The sequence below is a fragment of the Zootoca vivipara genome, chromosome 5, assembly GCF_965207765.1.
Source record: "Zootoca vivipara chromosome 5, rZooViv2.hap1.1, whole genome shotgun sequence".
Taxonomy (NCBI): Eukaryota; Metazoa; Chordata; class Lepidosauria; order Squamata; family Lacertidae; genus Zootoca; species Zootoca vivipara.
In genome coordinates, this window is record NC_142588.1 from 851,837 (window position 1) to 869,587 (window position 17,751).

General features: G+C 44.6%; 1 protein-coding gene across 1 annotated transcript in view; it reads right to left on the reverse strand.

The window, feature by feature from the left end:
- Positions 1-4,968: 4,968 nt before the first annotated feature.
- SHISAL1 (shisa like 1) overlaps positions 4,969-17,751 on the reverse strand; it is a 100,299-nt gene continuing 87,516 nt past the window's right edge. Inside the window, exon 6 of the mRNA XM_035137631.3 lies at positions 4,969-5,476. Coding sequence (XP_034993522.2) covers position 5,476 — 1 coding nt within the window. The 3' untranslated portion in view covers positions 4,969-5,475. The remainder of the gene's footprint in view (positions 5,477-17,751) is intronic.

Consider the following 17,751-nt stretch of genomic DNA (forward strand, 5'->3'; position numbering starts at 1 on the left):
TGGGCAGGAGCTGGGACCGAGCAATGGGAGCTCACCCCGTTGCAGGGATTCGAACCGCCAACTTTCTGATCAGCAAGCCCTAGACCAGGCATCCCCAAACTTCGGCCCTCCAGATGTTTTGGACTACAATTCCCATCTTCCTTGACCACTGGTTCTGTTAGCTAGAGATCATGGGAGTTGTAGGCCAAAACATCTGGAGGGCTGCAGTTTAGGGGTGCCTGCCCTAGACTCTGTGGTTTAACCCACAGCGCCACCTGGGTCCCTAGGAGTGCACCTAAGTCCTCTTTATTTAAAGCACCAGTCCTTAATGGTGTATAGTACTGATGTTGATTATGCAAGAGATGTTTTATTCTCTTGCTTATCATTAAACCTGATCAGATCTTGCTGGCTTTTCTTTTTTTTAAGTATTAGAATATACTTTTACTCTGTTGCTGTCCAAGTGTGTGTGTGTGAGAGAGAGGGATGGATGGTTGTTGTTGTTTAGTCGTTTAGTCGTGTCCGACTCTTCGTGACCCCATGGACCATAGCACACCAGGCACTCCTGTCTTGCACTGCCTCCCGCAGTTTGGTCAAACTCATGTGAGAGACAGGGATGGATGGAGGGAATGAATTAAAGGAGTTTACAATCTACACTTCAGCTGTTCAGTTTTCAAACCACTTCCCTTGGAATTGGTGAGTTAGAGTCAGTGAATAAATCAACAATTAAACATTTTAAACATGGAGTAACGAGGATTTGCATCCCTGGAACCACTAGGTATCTCCATGGAGTAGATCTACTGAAATTTGAACCACAGTGTTGGAAACATGTGCCAGGAAGTAGATCTATTGTAGCCGTCCTCTGAAATTTGGATTTCGAGTCCCATGTTACATTGGAGCTTTTGATATTTTTTTTTATTGATGTGTACTCTGAAACATTACAAACAGCAAATGATGTGGGATGATGATCCACTTATGGAAATACAACACTGAATTTAAGGCCAAGTTAACTGTTAGTCTCAGTCAGATCCAACATTCAGCTAAAATAAAGAGCTTTTTTGTTTTATTATCACTGACCATTGGCAAACTGTTCTATTACAATATGGTTTTTCTCAATATATGCAAATATTTTAGGCAATATGAAAATCTCAACCAGTTAGTATCTATCAAATATCAATCTATTCCTTATGGAGGGTCAGAAAACACATTTCATTTACAACGTTCACAAACTAGAAGCATAAAACTGCTCATTAGAAACACACAATTCCCAAAGGGAAATAAACCCTTTACAAAATACAGTGAGTCACACAAACCATTATCTAATACAAATTCCTTCAGAAACACAAGCTTTTTACAAAGATCTCTGTGACAATTTCAACATCACAATGAAAGTAGATTATTTTTTTTATAAAAAACAAAACTCCATGTACAGTTTAGGATTAGTTTGGGAAAAAATCCAGATGAATGAATATGTACAGAAAGTAACTTGGTTCAATGTAAATCTGTCAGGTGAATTATAATTGCTGAAAACACTGCTTAAATTGAAATGTAATATTGCCTGGTGAATAAAATCTTAATCTTTTCCTCTCTTTATAGTCTGATTAGGCTTCATTCTTATATCTGTGTGAACTCATACTATTAAAAAAAACAAAAACTTTTAAAATATGCGCCCAGGCAATTCCAATTCTGTGACCTGCACAAATTATACAATCTCCTGCATACTTTATATCATTTTTTTACCTTTTACATACTGGATTATGGTTTTCCTAGACCTGGGATGTGGTAATAACCTTGGCGGGGCCCTGAAGCCCACCACCTCAAACAGTCTTATTCAGCCACTCCTCTGGCTCCTGAGATTTCAGCAGATATAATCTGTGTGTTTTCAAGCATATCTTCTCAGCCATAAGTGCCCTTGGCCCGGCCACAGTTGCCAGTGATGTGGAGTGGGGGGCAAGGAAATTCACTACATAAAGTGCCTCGTCCATGCAGCACAACATGGCTGGGGAGGTAGGAGGCTTGTGAAATTTGGCACAGGGGGACAATCCCAGTGGAGAATGGTCTTAACCCAGTGTACAGAAGCTTGGAGTGGCATTTTCTGTGTTTCGCTCTCTCAGTGGTTCCATTCTAATGCTGATCCAAATGAAAAGTGGTGACTTGGGAGTTTACTGGAGAAAATACGTTGCTTAACAAGGATAGTTCAGAGACCCAGTTTAAGTCGGCAGCGCCCCTTCACTGGGTTAGCTCATTGCAGCCTTAAGAACTGGCTGAACATGTCCTTGGATGGGAAAGAGGAGGTACATCTGCATCTAAGGCTACTGTGCTCATGGGGGACCAGTTGCCGGCAACTGCAGCTACACAGCCTGCTAGAGCAAAGTACAGCCGACTATTTTGCTCCAGGAGAATGAATGCAAGAAGACTGCTTTGGAGTGGGCAACACCTAAATCAATTCAAAAAGACAATATGTTCTAACTGAAGCCTGAATTCTGAAAAAAGCATTAACTGACAAATGGTAACTTTGTGCCCATCAATGCCAGCAGAATTTGCATCCCAACACTGTCTTGTATCCCGCCAGAGGCTTGATAGACCCCATGTTTTGGAGTCTGGGTCTACAAATGTGGGGTCGAGAGGGAATTGTCAATAACACATGGCTGAATTTGTCATGGTAGATTTCATGCAGCTTAGGGCTGCCCTTCTGTATAGCAATGAGATGCTATGCCGTGTTAATACTATGCATGTTGTGACAGATCCATTGAAAGGCTAAGCTGCTGTTGTGGTTATGAAGAATGCAGAACTGCTCCTTCCCTCAGAATCTGAGGGCAAAGAACAGCAGGGGATCTGACCTAACACAACCTTTGCCAACCTGGTGCCCTCTGGGTGTTTTGGGCCACAACTCAGCTGTCACTTCTGCATGACAAAACCCCCTCTTCTACCCATCAGTTAAAGGCATACATGTTTATTCTCTTCTGCACAGGATTACATGGGTAGACAGGATTTCTGATGGGGTGAGAAGTGGAAGAAGTAGATTTGCTCCAAAACCAGAGGTATATCATCTTCGCAGCAAAGAAGATAAACAGAATATCAAGGCAAACCTGGGCACAGAATTCCCCCGTGTAGATTTTGCTCTTGACTACACAATGTTGCATGTCCTAATGCTTAAAATATTGATGCCTTTTTGAGAGAGTGTTTTCCATTCTTATCCCACACCTTTGATTAAAGTGCTTCAGATGTATTGGGGGGAAACCCTTTCTAGAAAACAGAAAGCTCAGAGGCAGTGGCGATTTGAAAACCTTTGTCAACTCTATCCATCAGAACGCTACATCGATGGCTGTGGAAATGAAACATCCCGTCTGAAAGGCTGTACCAAGGACCTGCAAACTCAGGCCCTTTAAGAGTTGGCTGACTGTGAGGGGAACTTGGCTCATGTCTGAGCTGCTACATGTTTAGGGCAACAGCAGACGTGGTGCCCCTAGGAAAGCTGGAGGAACTGCGCTCTCTTGTTGTATCATGTGCTTTCCTAGGAGTTGTCCTGTCCAGAGAAAAACAGGAACCAACTCACTCTTTGATGTTCTTGCTGCATTTGGAGCAGGCCCCCATGGCGCTTGGGTTGGACTAGTTGAGCAATTGACAACATACACTGCATGTATAAGGGTCTGGGTTCAATCCCTGTACTGCAGTGATTGGCTGAGCTGCCTGAATACTAGGTTGGCAGAAAGGCATTGGAAATGTGGAACAGACATAGCTATGGGGAAGTGGGAATTAAGGGTGGGCACTTGGAGAGGGAGTGGTCTAGGGCAGTGGTCTTCAACCTTGGGCCTCCAGATGTTTTTGGCCTACAACTCCCATGATCCCTAGCTAGCAGGACCAGTGGTCAGGGATGATGGGAATTGTAGTCTCAAAACATCTGGAGGCCCAAGGTTGAGGACCACTGGTCTAGGGGAATGCCAGAAGGAGGCGCTTACGAGCAGGAAGAGGCAGAGAGGAACAGTCAACGTAGCTAGGAGCGGCAGAGGTGAGGAATCAGAAATTGACTGGAAATAATCAGCCAAATCTTGGGCTGCTGGCCTCTGGTCTCCAGTTAAAGGCTGTTGGGTAGCTAAGCTGGGTATACTCTTGCACGGAGCTTGATATGTCGTACTAGATAGACCACTATTCTGATGAAGCATAAGGCAGTTTTCTAAATATTGTATCCTGGACTAGCCAATATCACAAAGATAATGTTTTTCCAGTTGTGTGTGCGATCGCTGGTTAGGCAACCTCCTCCTGTCCACTATATTTCTGAAGGGAAACAACCAATACTTCCCTCCCAAATATAAAAGCACAAAGTGAAATGCTTTCCCTTTTAAAAGGCATCTCCAGAGAAGACCTAATAATAATTGAGCAGACATAAGAGTGTTTTCCTGATAGTGAATTGTCAACTAGCAACAGTGTGGGCTTTGCTGTACGTTAAGTCATGGTGCCTAATGGAGTTTTGTAAGAACGACGTATAAAACATTGTCATAGCTTCACATTCTATCCCCTTCCATTAAACACACAAGATGCTTGAGAATGCACAATATCTGACCACTGCCACACTCCTTAGCAAGAGCATCTTGGCTGTCCTGGTTTGGAAGGTTGTCAAGTTTCTGAGGGGGAGGTAATTCCTAAGGCCAGCTAAAGGGCAAATAGTACCTTAAAAACAAAGGAATTGGACTATGAACCTCATTTATCTGAGGTCAACTATTTTATTGCTTTAAATTATTACAAGTGGTGCTATTTGTCTTAGATTCTCTTCCCCCCACTTGGGGTCAAGAAGGAAGAGGTTGTGCCTTCCCCTCAATTCCTCATCTGAACACGCAATAGAGGCCACTTGGTGTGCTCAGGAACATGACATTGATGCTTGACATCTTGTCATGGAGAAAAATGGTAAGATTACATTATCTAAAATGATTGCTGTCCTTCCTTCTGGCTCCAAAAAAGGGCTCACATTGTGTGTCTGTGTGTGTGTGTGTGTGGGGGGGGGGGTGATAAGGGAAAATAATTCAAACTGAACTATATCTACCATATTGTGACAGCACTCACTAGAGAACTTTGGGGAAAAGCCACATTCATTATTTTGAAGCTTAAGAGTCGGCTCAAATACCGATTTAATGGATGGGGGAGGCAAATAGACCAAAGGGTTCATACTGTAGTCTATGCCTATTCTCAGCTTGGATGTCCACTAGAGCAACTTGTTTTTCAATTCAATAAGCACCCCCCCCCCGCAATAGCTTTGTCTCTCCCCAATAAGCAATGTCCTTCACAGGTATTGCTTGCATGCCATTTTATCACAGCCATTTCTCCTTATCACCCACTTGACACAGTGATGGTTCTCTCCAGGCAAGTAGACTACACGCCATCTCTTGGTTGGGCCATTTTCCTTCATCATTCTCTCCGATTTCTCCCCCCTTCTGGGACGGAAGCTGCTGCTCTTCTTGGACTGTAATCTTACCTCTCCCATCTTGAGGCACATCAAAATATTTTTCTGGAAAAGACATACATATATAGCAAACACATCGTTGCCAGCACAATTTACATCCAAAATGCTTAAGAGAAAAAACAAAACAAAACCCAGATTTTTTTCGAAGCATATTTCAAAATGTATATTTTCCACATGCCTAGGCACATTAACAAAATTGAATTCTGGAACTACAGTTCCTGTTACTGAATGAATGTCAGTACACCTACTGTGCTCCTTCCTGTGCAAATTGTAGTTGATGTACTGACATGCACTCAACAATAAAGTTCATTACACCAGAACTCTACTGTTTGTGCAGCTGTACAGCCACAGATCACCACGATCTTAATAAACTTATGCTTGCTGCCTGCTGGGAATGCAAAAATGGTGGGTAGCACATGGCTCTTGGATTTGGTTCAGCTGGGTGCATAACAAAATCTGCAAGTCACAATTGTTGTCACCTGAAAGTGATACTTTATATTACATTTTGGTAACATTAGCAGCTGTTTATACTATCCTCTTGGTGAGGAAACATTTGTTGAATTATTTCAGCACTTCCCAGTGCTGAAAATCTGAGGACAAATACAGTGGTGCCTCGCTAGACAAATTTAATTCGTTCCACGGGCCAATTCGTATAACGAAAAATTCGTCTAGTGAATCCCATAGGAATGCATTGAAATTTTTTATTTTATTTTTCCCATAGGAACACATTAATTGAATTTCAATGCATTCCTATGGGAAACCGTGATTCACTAGACGAATTTTTCGCAAAACGAATTCATCTTGCGAGGCAACCTCCGCTAGACAAATCTATTCGTTGAGTGAAAAATTCGTCTTACAGGGCATTCGTCTAGCGAGGCACCACTGTAAATGGTGCTCCATCCTCTGAAGGTGCAGTTCTATCCATACTTACATGGAAACAAACCCCATTAAACTCAGCAGGTATTATTTCTGCATAAATACACAGAGGATTGGGTTGCAGAAGACAAAACCTTAGCATGGGGCATTTACCTCCCCTGCTCTACTTGTTCTCGCAACACTCCACCCAAGTAAAATATTTAAGTAGCAATAAACTCAGCCAGGCAAAAGGTGCTATGGATGTAGGAAAACGACAACAACACATTCAGCTTAATTCATATTGCAAAACTAAGTAAATATTTATTGGAAAAAGCAAACACAATAAGATGAATTGAAAATAAAACATGACAGGCAGACGGCTCTCCCAAAATTCAGATTTTGTATGAGACAGAACTGAAGCAACTACCCAGTTTGTGTTCTCATACAGTATGCATTGTACAGTAATTGATGTTGCTGTGAAATCGCGAGTCCCAATGACCAGCTTTCAGCACCATATCATGGACAGCTCCATGGCTCTTCAGGCTTGTCCAGCTGAAGATGACCTCTGACTAGAGATTATTAAGGGGGAGGAGAGCCATTGCGGTGTGCCAGTTAGAGGGCTGCACTAGCACTTGAGAGATCAGGGTTCCAATTGCCACTTGACCATGAATGTCACTGGGTGAGCCTGGGCCAGTCACCATCTCTCAACCTAATCTACCTTGCAGGCTTGTAGCGAGGATAAAATCAAGGGAATAACTATGTGTCCTGTCTTGTAAACGGCACCCCTCCCAGCCTTCCAAACAGCTCATGGGCATAAAGGTTGCCAGCTCCTGTTCTAATATAATGACATTTTAGAAGGTGAGCTAGGGAGAAAAATAATTGTTTTCTTCACCTGAAATACAAAACCAGAGGACAAACGTCTGCTACAGATTGAAAATATGAAAATGTGGCAAGATTGAAGGGAAATAAAATGGGAAATGAATACTAGGAGAACTAGTAAATCCAGGAAGCTTATCATCTGTCTGAAGTCATTACAGTTTGGAAAGAAGAGCTGGTTCCCCCCCCAAAAAAATTCTTAGATAGTTTAGGCTGGCAATGAGTTTAGCATTCTGTTGACAGGGGAGATGTTTTGCTGTAGAAATATAAATGATTTTATAGGAACTATCAATCAAGTCCCCTCAATGTGGGATAAATGATTCAGGTGCCATCAAAATGATTGGCTTTTGGGAGTGAGGCTCAGGCAGGGGCTCAGCACCCTGAAGAAGTAGGCAGAGTTTACGATGGGGGTGAGCAGACGCCTTGCTTATCAGATCTACTTTGGTTTTTTACTGGAACCAAAAGACCTACCAACCAGAGCCAGGTGCAAAAGGCAATTAAAAAGCAGGGTGATTCTGACCATAATCTGAACTTCAGAGTTTCTTTTCTTAGTACCAGAATGAAGCTGAGCCCACAATGCTCTCATACACTCACTGGCTAATCCAAGACGTCTTCAACTCAGCAGCCTAATTTGAGGATGTGTGTTTGTGTTCTTCTGCTACTGCAATTGTTAACCGCAGGGAATTTGAAACCCTGGCCACTCTAAGAAGAGCCAGATGGGTCAGAGCAATGACCAGCCTCCTGTTCTCACAGAGGCCGATGGGAAGCCCGAAAGCACAGCTGCACTCTCCTCTTTTAAGGCCTTCCAAGGTGGTGGGCATTACTGCCTCTTGTCGGAGCAAATTCCACAATTTTAACTACTGTTATGTGATGTGTGCAGAAGTACTTTCTTCTGGAAAAACATTCAGCTTCATTGGATGTTCCTGAGTTCTAGTGTTATCTCTATTCACTTTCACCGCACATGCATAATTTTATACTCATCCAGCATAGCTCCTCTTACCCCTCTAACTCGCCACAAGTGCAGCTCTGTGGCGGTGAAAAAATTCAACAAATGGTTTTCTAGACTGGCCTTCAAAGCATGTTTCCCTGTCCTTGCTAACCATGAAGAATGGGGTTCTGATCTTGAATATTCGCCATATATTCCTGATGTATCATCCCGACAATGGTCCAAACCTAGCTAATGTTAGGCACCAAAGAGTCCTGTGTAAACCAGTGGAGCAAATTAGTCACAACTAACGTGGCTCTCATTGGCTTTAATGAGATACACCAGGCATCCCCAAACTTCGGCCCTCCAGATGTTTTGGACTACAATTCCCATCTTCCCCGACCACTGGTCCTGTTAGCTAGGGATCATGGGAGTTGTAGGCCAAAACATCTGGAGGGCCGCAGTTTGGGGATGCCTGCTGTAGAGCTTACTAGTGCCTACTAACTATGCTTAGGAATGCAACAATTGTCATGACTAACTTCAGCTGAACTGGAGCCCATATACTTATTCTAAGAGCTCTCTTTAACCCTGATTATGCTTGACCCTTCAATTAGAAAGATATACACCCTGGGAACACAGTGGCCACCATGTTAGCTTGATGGAACGAACCAGACGTTCTGTGTTGCTTTGCCATATTTCACTCATAATGAATCCAACAACATGTCTGATGTGGTTTAATGTGCCATATTTTACCCGTATCATTGGCTTTACCTGGTGGGCACAGGATGAGGATGAGAGAGCAAAGAGACACTCAATATTTAGTTCTGTCCTCAATGGCAAATTCTGCTAGTGGGAAATTTTGCAAACTTCTTGTTCATAATCCTTTGACAGCAATGAATTTTGGTGCAAATAACGGCTTGAACTGTTCTAATGATAGAAATAATGTTGAGTCAGCAAGAAGACTTCAGCGACTCCTCCTGTTATCACAACCACTGGAAGTGCCTCCAGGAAGGTTTCTGAGCATTTCACATATTGCAACACGCTTAAAAGCTGATCACTGTAATCAACCTATCATTTGCATTCATTTTTGACCCTTGGTTCAGCCCAAGAGAAAGCAGAGCTTGTTTTTGGCTCAGCTCCCAAATGTATGGGATGCAGGTGGCACTGTGGTCTAAACCGCAGAACCTAGGGCTTGCCAATCAGAAGGTCGGCGGTTCGAATCCCTGCAATGGGGTGAGCTCCCATTGCTCGGTCCCAGCTCCTGCCAACCTAGCAGTTCGAAAGCACGTCAAAGTGCAAGTAGATAAATAGGTACCGCTCCGGCAGGAAGGTAAACAGCATTTATTTGCGCTGCTCTGGTTTCGCCAGAAGCTTAGTCATACTGGCCACATGACCTGGAAGCTGTACGCCGGCTCCCTCGGCCAGTAAAACGAGATGAGCGCTGCAAGCCCAGAGTTGTCCGCAACTGGGCCTAATGATCAGGGGTCCCTTTACCTTTACCAAATTATTACGGGCCCATGTTGCTTTCTCTGGTGGCCTATGTGCAAATCCAGATGACCAAGGGAGCACACAACCGCAATTCGAAGTGGGAAAAGGATACAGCTCAACATTGCACCCAGAAGGGATGAGATTCAATCCCCAGCATCTTCAGATAGGGCTGGAAATGTGTCCTGCCTGAATTTCTGGAGGGCTGCTGCCAATGAGTGTGTTCAACCCTCAGCTGGATGGCCCGATAGTTTGACTCTGTATAAACTTGTGCCTGGATTGTATCACATCAAATTACAGGTATGTGCTCACTTGACTGTCTTAACCCCCACAAACCTCACACATTGAAAATGAACATGTCAAAGAGAGGTCTAGACTATAACCCTTGACCCCGATGTCTAGCTTTTTATAAGGAGAATTTATTATTATTATTATTGATGTGAACATGCAGTGGAAGGTGGTGCAGCCCAGAAAGAGTGAGGCATGTCTTTGATGTGACAGGATGTTGGCTCTTGATGCAAATAATGTGTTGGCATCGTGTTTAGCAAATAGGGTTTTCTGTCATAGGAGACCTCTGGATGTTATTAAACTAAAACAAATTAAGAACAAATAATTATCCACTGGTCCTGCATAGCAATGAAGATTATTACAAATTTTCAAAATGTGTTCGTCAAAAAGAACCTGTTAAAACAGGTGTTCTTTTAGCATTTTGGGAGTGCTTTTATGCCAGATTTTGAGTTCCCACTGAGAAACCAATTAAACCAGAACAGAGTGTGCTCACAAAATACTAGAGGCTTTAAGAGAGCATGCTGTCAAGGATGGGTGTGCAAAAAAGCCTTCTTTTGGACTCTTAGCTGATTTGCTCATTAAGGCAGGCAAGTATCAAAACCAGGCTTAAATGTTAGTCAAGGAAAGCTACTGCCAGCTACCCCAGTGGTTTCACTTGACCCTGCTTCTATAGCAAATCCATGCGCTCTGTGAAATTGTATACACCGACAGCAAACTCATTTTCTGAGTGTCTCCCCTTATGTGGCCAAACCAGTACCAACCACGCACAAGACAGTAGGAGGCAATTTGGTGGCCTGCCAGTTTGAAGAAGTATAAGTCTCTCCCCCCCCAAAAAAAATCCCAGCCCCTAAACTGCATGCTCAGTGGGCATGGAAACCTGACAGACAGTTGTAGGGGGAAGGAGGGATGAAATGGAGTGGCTGGAAAGCTGGAAAGGAGCAAATCCCACTTGTAATAGTCCATCTTCAGTGTTCTTCAACCTTGGGTCCCCAGATGTTCTTGGACTACAACTTCCATCGCCCCCTGCTAGTTTAGCCAATGATCAGGAATGATGGGAGCTGTGGTCCAATAATATCTGAGGAACCAAGGTTGAAGAATACTGGCATTTTTTAAAATCATAATGTTATTTACAAATGTTAGCTTTTCTAACTCTGAATTTTGGAACCAACTGCCTAACTGCACAGTTCTCAGATTGGAGAACTGGCCCAAACTGAGGGACTTTGTTTATATATAATGGATGCAGCACCTCCACGACTATTTTGGGCTAGCTGTAAATAATCGTGAAAAAAGAGCCACAGAAATTATAATAAAAATAATAAAATAGTAACCAAAACCCTTAGGCGAAACTTATTCCATCAGAATCATGGCCAAAACATCTCTACTCCTATTCCAAGGTCCCGTTCCAACCAACACAAGCATGGCAGTATGCAAGTAGAACGGAGGCCTTCACTGTATATTATTTGCAGTGATTTAACCAACTTTTGTTGGCTGTGATTGATAACCACCCATGTGAATAAGGCTGAAGGTAGGAAGAAGCTGAAGCTGGAGAGGAGCAATTATCAATGATATTTACAGCATCATCAATGTACATGATGCTTCGTAAAATAATTTAAGGGGGGGGGAACCCAGACTGGTTGCTGTCTTTAGAATCCAACTTTCAGCACAAATGAAGGAGAAGAAATGAAATATTTTCAAATGCATATATAAAGCCATTAGTATTCAGGTCTTTCCCAAATCTTAAGGGGAACTCACACACCTGCCAGCATAGCCAAAGGTTAGGGATGATGGGGCAGGCTGGTCGAGGGGAGCAGCACAACAACACTCTCCAGAAGCAGAGTCTTCACAAGATGAGGAGGGTGCCTGCCCATTTCACTTGCATTCACAAATTTAAATTAAGAGTGACCATCAGCTTCTGTTTCACCTTTTCAAATGCAACGTGAAACTGAAATTAACCAATCTAGTCATCTTTGAAGAGCCTTTTGAGAGCAAAGCACAGAATGACTAATGTTTCCCTTTTGAAATTCTGTTGTTGCAGCCTGCCTTAGAAGATTGCTGGGCCGATTTCCAGATTTGCTATCAAATCTAAACAACCAAACAAAACACAAAGCAACTGCTTTTACAGGGTTGCCAGATTTATTGTAGCAGAGCATCAGATGTTCAGGTGCAACAGTAATGTTAGGGAGGTGGAGAGACACAGGTCAAAATACACCTGGGGATAAAATGTGTCTTTGAACGCCATTAATTGGATTCCCCCTTTTCCATTGCGCTCTCTCTCTCTCTCTCTCTCTCCCTCCCTCTCTCTCTCTGTGCTTCTGTCTCTGTCTTGCTCGTCCTCATAAACAGCAGCTTCCACCCACACCCTGTCGATTTTGACTGATAGGAGGGTTTAACCCTTTCCTGTTTTTCTGCTGAAAATTGCCTCCCTGCCGCCCCCCATGGGTGTAGACAGGGGGGGCAGGAGGGGGCAGCTGCCCCCCCTAGAAGCAAAAAAATATTGTATTTTACAGACCATAACCAATACTTTGCCCCTCCAAAAACTGAAGTGGAAAGGGCTTTGCTTTAGCAAGAGCAGCTCTCCACTTGCTGGGGGCGGGAACACAGCTGTAACAAAAACACATCAAATAAATAAAGCAAAGTGGCTACCAGTACTTAAGCAGTTAAGACAATGGAGCAGAATATCCCTTCAGGCAAGGTCCACCCTATTCACCCTATTGTTATTCAGTGGGAGTTGTTAATGGGCATTCAGGGATCGCATTAACAGTTATATTGGCGATTTAATGAGGGTGCAGAGGATTCAATTTGACTAAGGTGGCTCTGCAAGGCTAAAAGGAAGTGAATAAGAAGGGGGGGGCTGTAGCTTTGATAGACACAGTGATGTTTATAAAAAGCATTGGTGTTCCAGTCTGCCCCTCCTCCTGCATCTGTATACTGTAAATCAGGGGTGGCCACCTCCCAAGAGACTCTGATCTACTCACAGAGTTAAAAACTGGGAGTGATCTACCCCCTTTTGGGGGGTTCAGGTCAAAGCTGTTGAGTTTTTTTAAGGAAGGGAAGCCCTGTTTTGGGGGGTTTAGGTCAAACTTGTTGAGCTTCTTTTAGGAGGGAGGGAGGCCCATTTTTGTTTAGGGCTTCAGGTCATAGTTCAACTTTTTTGAGGGAGGAGGAAAATTTTGGGTGAGCTTTTTTTAGGGGTGCCAGTGACCTACCAGTGATCTACCACAGACATCCAGTGATCTACTGGTAGATCACAATCTACCTGTTGGACGTGCCTGCTGTAAATCAAGCAGAGAGAAAGCTGCTTACAAGGCTCCTGTACATGCAGAGTTCCAGCATCACAGCGTCACCCAGAGGCACCCACAAATGTGAGTTATCCCTCTCTCTATTTCTTCCTTCCTTTCCTCCCTCTTCCATCCTCAATAAAATACTGGGGGGGGGCAGATAAGCCCCACATAGAAAGCCCATCAACATGGGGGGGGAGGACTCTTTAAAATACAGTATTTACCAGTAATTTCTTTTGGGGGGGGGAGGCACCTAGGCCTCTAGGAGTTGGCTGCTATGCCTAGGACAATTCAAGAAAGCAGAATCATGCATATGCTATGGTAATATATCTAGAGAATCATGGAATTGTAGTCGGAAGGGACCACAAGGGTCATCTAGTCCAACCCCCTGCAATGCAGGAATTTTTCCCCAATGTGGGGCTTGAACCCACAAAATGGTTGAAATATTATGCTGATATGCAGCAACGCCTCGGAGCCATCGAGACTGCGGCCCTGTCTTGCCTCGCCCTCGCCTGCCCTGCCACCCCCTCTCCCCTGCCCGACCCTCCCATCCTCTTGCTGCAGAGTTCCAGCTTCACAGCATCACCCAGAGGCACCCACAAATATGAGGTATCCCTCTCTCTATTATTCCTTCCTTCCCTCCCTCTTCCATCCTTAATAAAATACTGGGGGGGGCAGATAAGCCCCACATAGAAAGCCCATCAAAATGGGGGGGTGACTCTTTCAAATACGGTATTTACCAGTAATTGGGGGGGGGGGAGAGGCACCTAGGCCTCTAGGATTTGGCTGCTATGCCTAGGAGTAGGACAATTCAAGAAAGCAGAATGATGCATATGCTATGGTAATATATCAATGGAATCATAGAATTGTAGTCGGAAGGGACCACAAGGCTCATCTAGTCCAACCCCCTGCAATGCAGGATTTTCCCCCAAGGTGGGGCTTGAACCCACAACATGGTTGAAATATTATGCTGATATGCAGCAACGCCTCGGAGCTGTCGTGACTGCGGCCGTGCCTTCCCTCGCCCTCACCCGCCCTGCCACCCCCTCTCGCCTGCCCGACCCTCCCATCCTCTTGCTGCAGAGTTCCAGCATCACAGCGTCACCCAGAGGCACCCACAAATATGAGTTATCCCTCTCTCTATTTCTTCCTTCCTTCCCTCCCTCTTCCATTCTTAATAAAATATGGGGGGGGCAGATAAGCCCCACATAGAAAGCCCATCAACATGGGGGGGATGACTCTTTCACATATGGTATTTACTAGTAATTGGGGGGGGGAGGCACCTAGGCCTCTAGGAGTTGGCTGCTATGCCTAGGAGTAGGACAATTCAAGAAAGCAGAATGATGCATATGCTATGGCAATATATCAATAGAATCATAGAATTGTAGTCGGAAGGGACCACAAGGGTCATCTAGTCCAACCCCCTGCAATGCAGGAATTTTTTCCTAAGGTGGGGCTTGAACCCACAACATGGTTGAAATATTATGCTGATATGCAGCAACGCCTCGGAGCCGTCGTGACTGTGGCCGTGCCTTGCCTTGCCCTCGCCCACCCTGTCACCCCCTCTTGCCTGCCCGACCCTCCCGTCCTCTCCAGCCAAGCAGGGTAGCCGCCGCCGTTGCCAGCCCCAGAAGCACAAGGTGGCCGCTGCCGCCGCTGCCGCCGCTGCCGCCACCACGATGTCGTCAGGCCAGCTGGCCCTGTAGCCCCGCCCACGTTCCCACTTTGTGGCCCCGCCCCTGAATGATCATGGCTTGCCCCCCCCCTAGTTTTGATCCTGGCTACGCCCTTGCCCCCCCCCCCCAATAGCAGTTTTGGGAGGAAAAAAACCCACCTGCATTGGGTGTTTTCAGTACGAAAATGGTACAGAGCAAAAGAATTTCATCATTCCTCCCCTGTGCAGCTGCTTTTGGTTTAAATGAAGCGAAGGAGAACAGAGGTGTACCTAGGCGCTTTTGCACCCTTGGCAAGGAACTGTATCGGTGCCTCTGAAGCTGGGAGAGATCATGTGAAAAAGTTTGCTTATCATCGCCTTTCACATGCCACCAGTGAGTTCCTCCATGGCCATCAGAGTTCATTCTGCTGTGCACTGCCTCTCCACTCCTCCACCGTTGGTCCACCCACCCACCTCCCTCCCTCCCTCCCTCCCTCCGCTCCCCACTCCCTTTTCCTCCTCCTGCAATTCTTTCCCACTCTCTCTGTCTTTCTTCCCTCTGAGCTCGCTGGATGCCCGCTCACGCTTCTAATAGTGCTGCTGGCTGACTATTCAGTGTAGCATAAGGTAAAGGGGCTCCTGACCATCAGGTCCAGTCGTGTACAACTCTGGGGTTGTGGTGCTCATCTCGTTCTATAGGCTGAGGGAGCCGGCGTTTGTCCGCAGACAGCTTCCGGGTCATGTGGCCAGCATGACAAAGCTGCTTCTGGCGAACCAGAGCAGCACACGGAAACGCCGTTTACCTTCCCGCTGTAGCGGTTCCTATTTATCTACTTGCACTTTGAGGTGCTTTCGAACTGCTAGGTGGGCAGGAGCTGGGACCGAGCAATGGGAGCTCACCCCGTTGCAGGGATTCGAACTGCCGACCTTCTGATCAGCAAGCCCTAGACTCTGTGGTTTAACCCACAGCGCCACCTGGGTCCCCTTCAGTGTAGTATACTATCAAAATAATTTTATTTATTTACAAAATATGGATAGATATCTTTTCAAAATGAGAGCAAGAACATCAAATGATACTGAAGACAATCCTAGTTGTGTCTTCCAATGTATTTCTTAGCAATAAAATATTTGGTTTGGCATGAACAAATTCCTATTCCGCAAATGTGGCCCAGAGGAAAAAAGTTTGAAAACCACTACATCGGGCAGATTGGGATGACTGCCTCATCTGCTGGTGGTGGGGTAGCTTGCTTGCCTTGGTGGCTCATCAAACCAAGCAGCTCTTGTGGGGCTCTCCAAAATGCTTATTCCTAAGAGTGAAGCATTCTGGGTGAGGTGCCCTGAGGGGTCTGTGCCGTTGTTGTTTTGCCTCAGCAGCTAGACAGTCTTTAAAAATAGTTGAAAAGTTTTCAGTTTATAAAGTAACCTGAAATATTTTATTTAAATGATAATTTCTAGCCACAGTGGCAGTGATAAAGGCACTCTTCTGGGCCCTGCCCACCCAGTGAGGTGGTGGTGGGTGGTTGGGTGGCAAATGCCCTCCCAAGGCCGGTGTGCTTCCTGCTTATCTGGGAAGGGGACTTCCTTCCAAATAAAGTTCAGGATCTGAATATTAGCCTTGCATAGTCGAGTACATGAGATCTTATAAATGCCAAAAGAGAACCTATAATTGGTTAACATGCAACTGCCATCGTTTGAGCAATTGAATTTAGGGCTGCAATTGACTGGATAATTACACTTGCATGGGGAAAATAACAGACAGATCATTCTTGTCTACTGACAGGGCCTTGTGGTTGTGTGCCATCCTTCCAGAAGAGGACAGAAAAAAATACAGAATTTAGTTTTCGGAATGCGTCAGCTTTCGATGAGAAAAAAATATGCAAGTTTCAAGGCCTTGTGGTAAAGATACGACTGAAAACGTATGCTCAACAGCTAGCAACTTGGAAAGGGGTGGCGGTTGGCAAGCCAGGGTTTCAATACAACTTCCCCAAGACTTAGCAAATCCAGAAATACCTAAAATAGTGACATTTCTAGGGTCAATTATTCAAAAGAAGATTCATACAACTGTGTTTCATTTGTGAAATATATTGCAAGCTACAGTATTAAGGTTTTCTGTTTCCACAGAATCCTAAATAGAGGCCATAATTTATATAAGCCCCAGTCTGTGTTTTCAGGTGGTCATGCTCAGAGAGGATCTTTCTGGTCAGATGTAGGGATGGAAAGGAATCCTTTCATCCAAAGTGGGGCTTGAACCCACTGTTGGTGGTGGTGGGGATGTGAGTCCCACTAAATACATCATGACCCATTTCCTTGTGCAAGAAATGCCACACAGCTGATCACAAGCATCTTTTTTTTTTTTAATTAATGCCCCAAATTTCTAGCCCAGTTTTCTACCAGGTATGCAAGATGGCTTACAGTTAAAAGCAAAACAGTATACAATACTATATAAAACGTCAATTAGAACGCAAATCATGGTCAAAGAAGTAAAAGCAAAAGACAGGCAACTCTCCATTTATGTGTGTTCAATGCATGTGCGCATTGCCACAAACCCAGAAGTGTCACGAAAAGGAGCAAAAATGGCCCTAAAAGAGCGTGAAAACAGCAAAAATGTTGCAAAAACAATCCCAGGAGCCTATTGAGCCTTTGAGGCCTGTGGAGTGTTTGGAAGGAGTGATTATGGTGGAGTTTGGGGGATTTTTTAAGGGCTTTTCAAGGGTTTCCAGAGCTTTAGAGGGTGTTTTCTAGCTTTTTCAATGGTGTTGCCAATATACACAATTTAACTCAAATGCGCAGTGCCTCAGAATGTACCCCCTGCATAAATGGAGAATTGCCGGTAAAAATAAAAAAAATTGACGGTAACACCACAGACTCATACTGAAAGCAATGTTCTTAACAAGCCGCCTTCATAAATGAATCCTTTGTGAAACAAAATCTCCTCTTTTGCCCCATCCTCCAGCCTCTC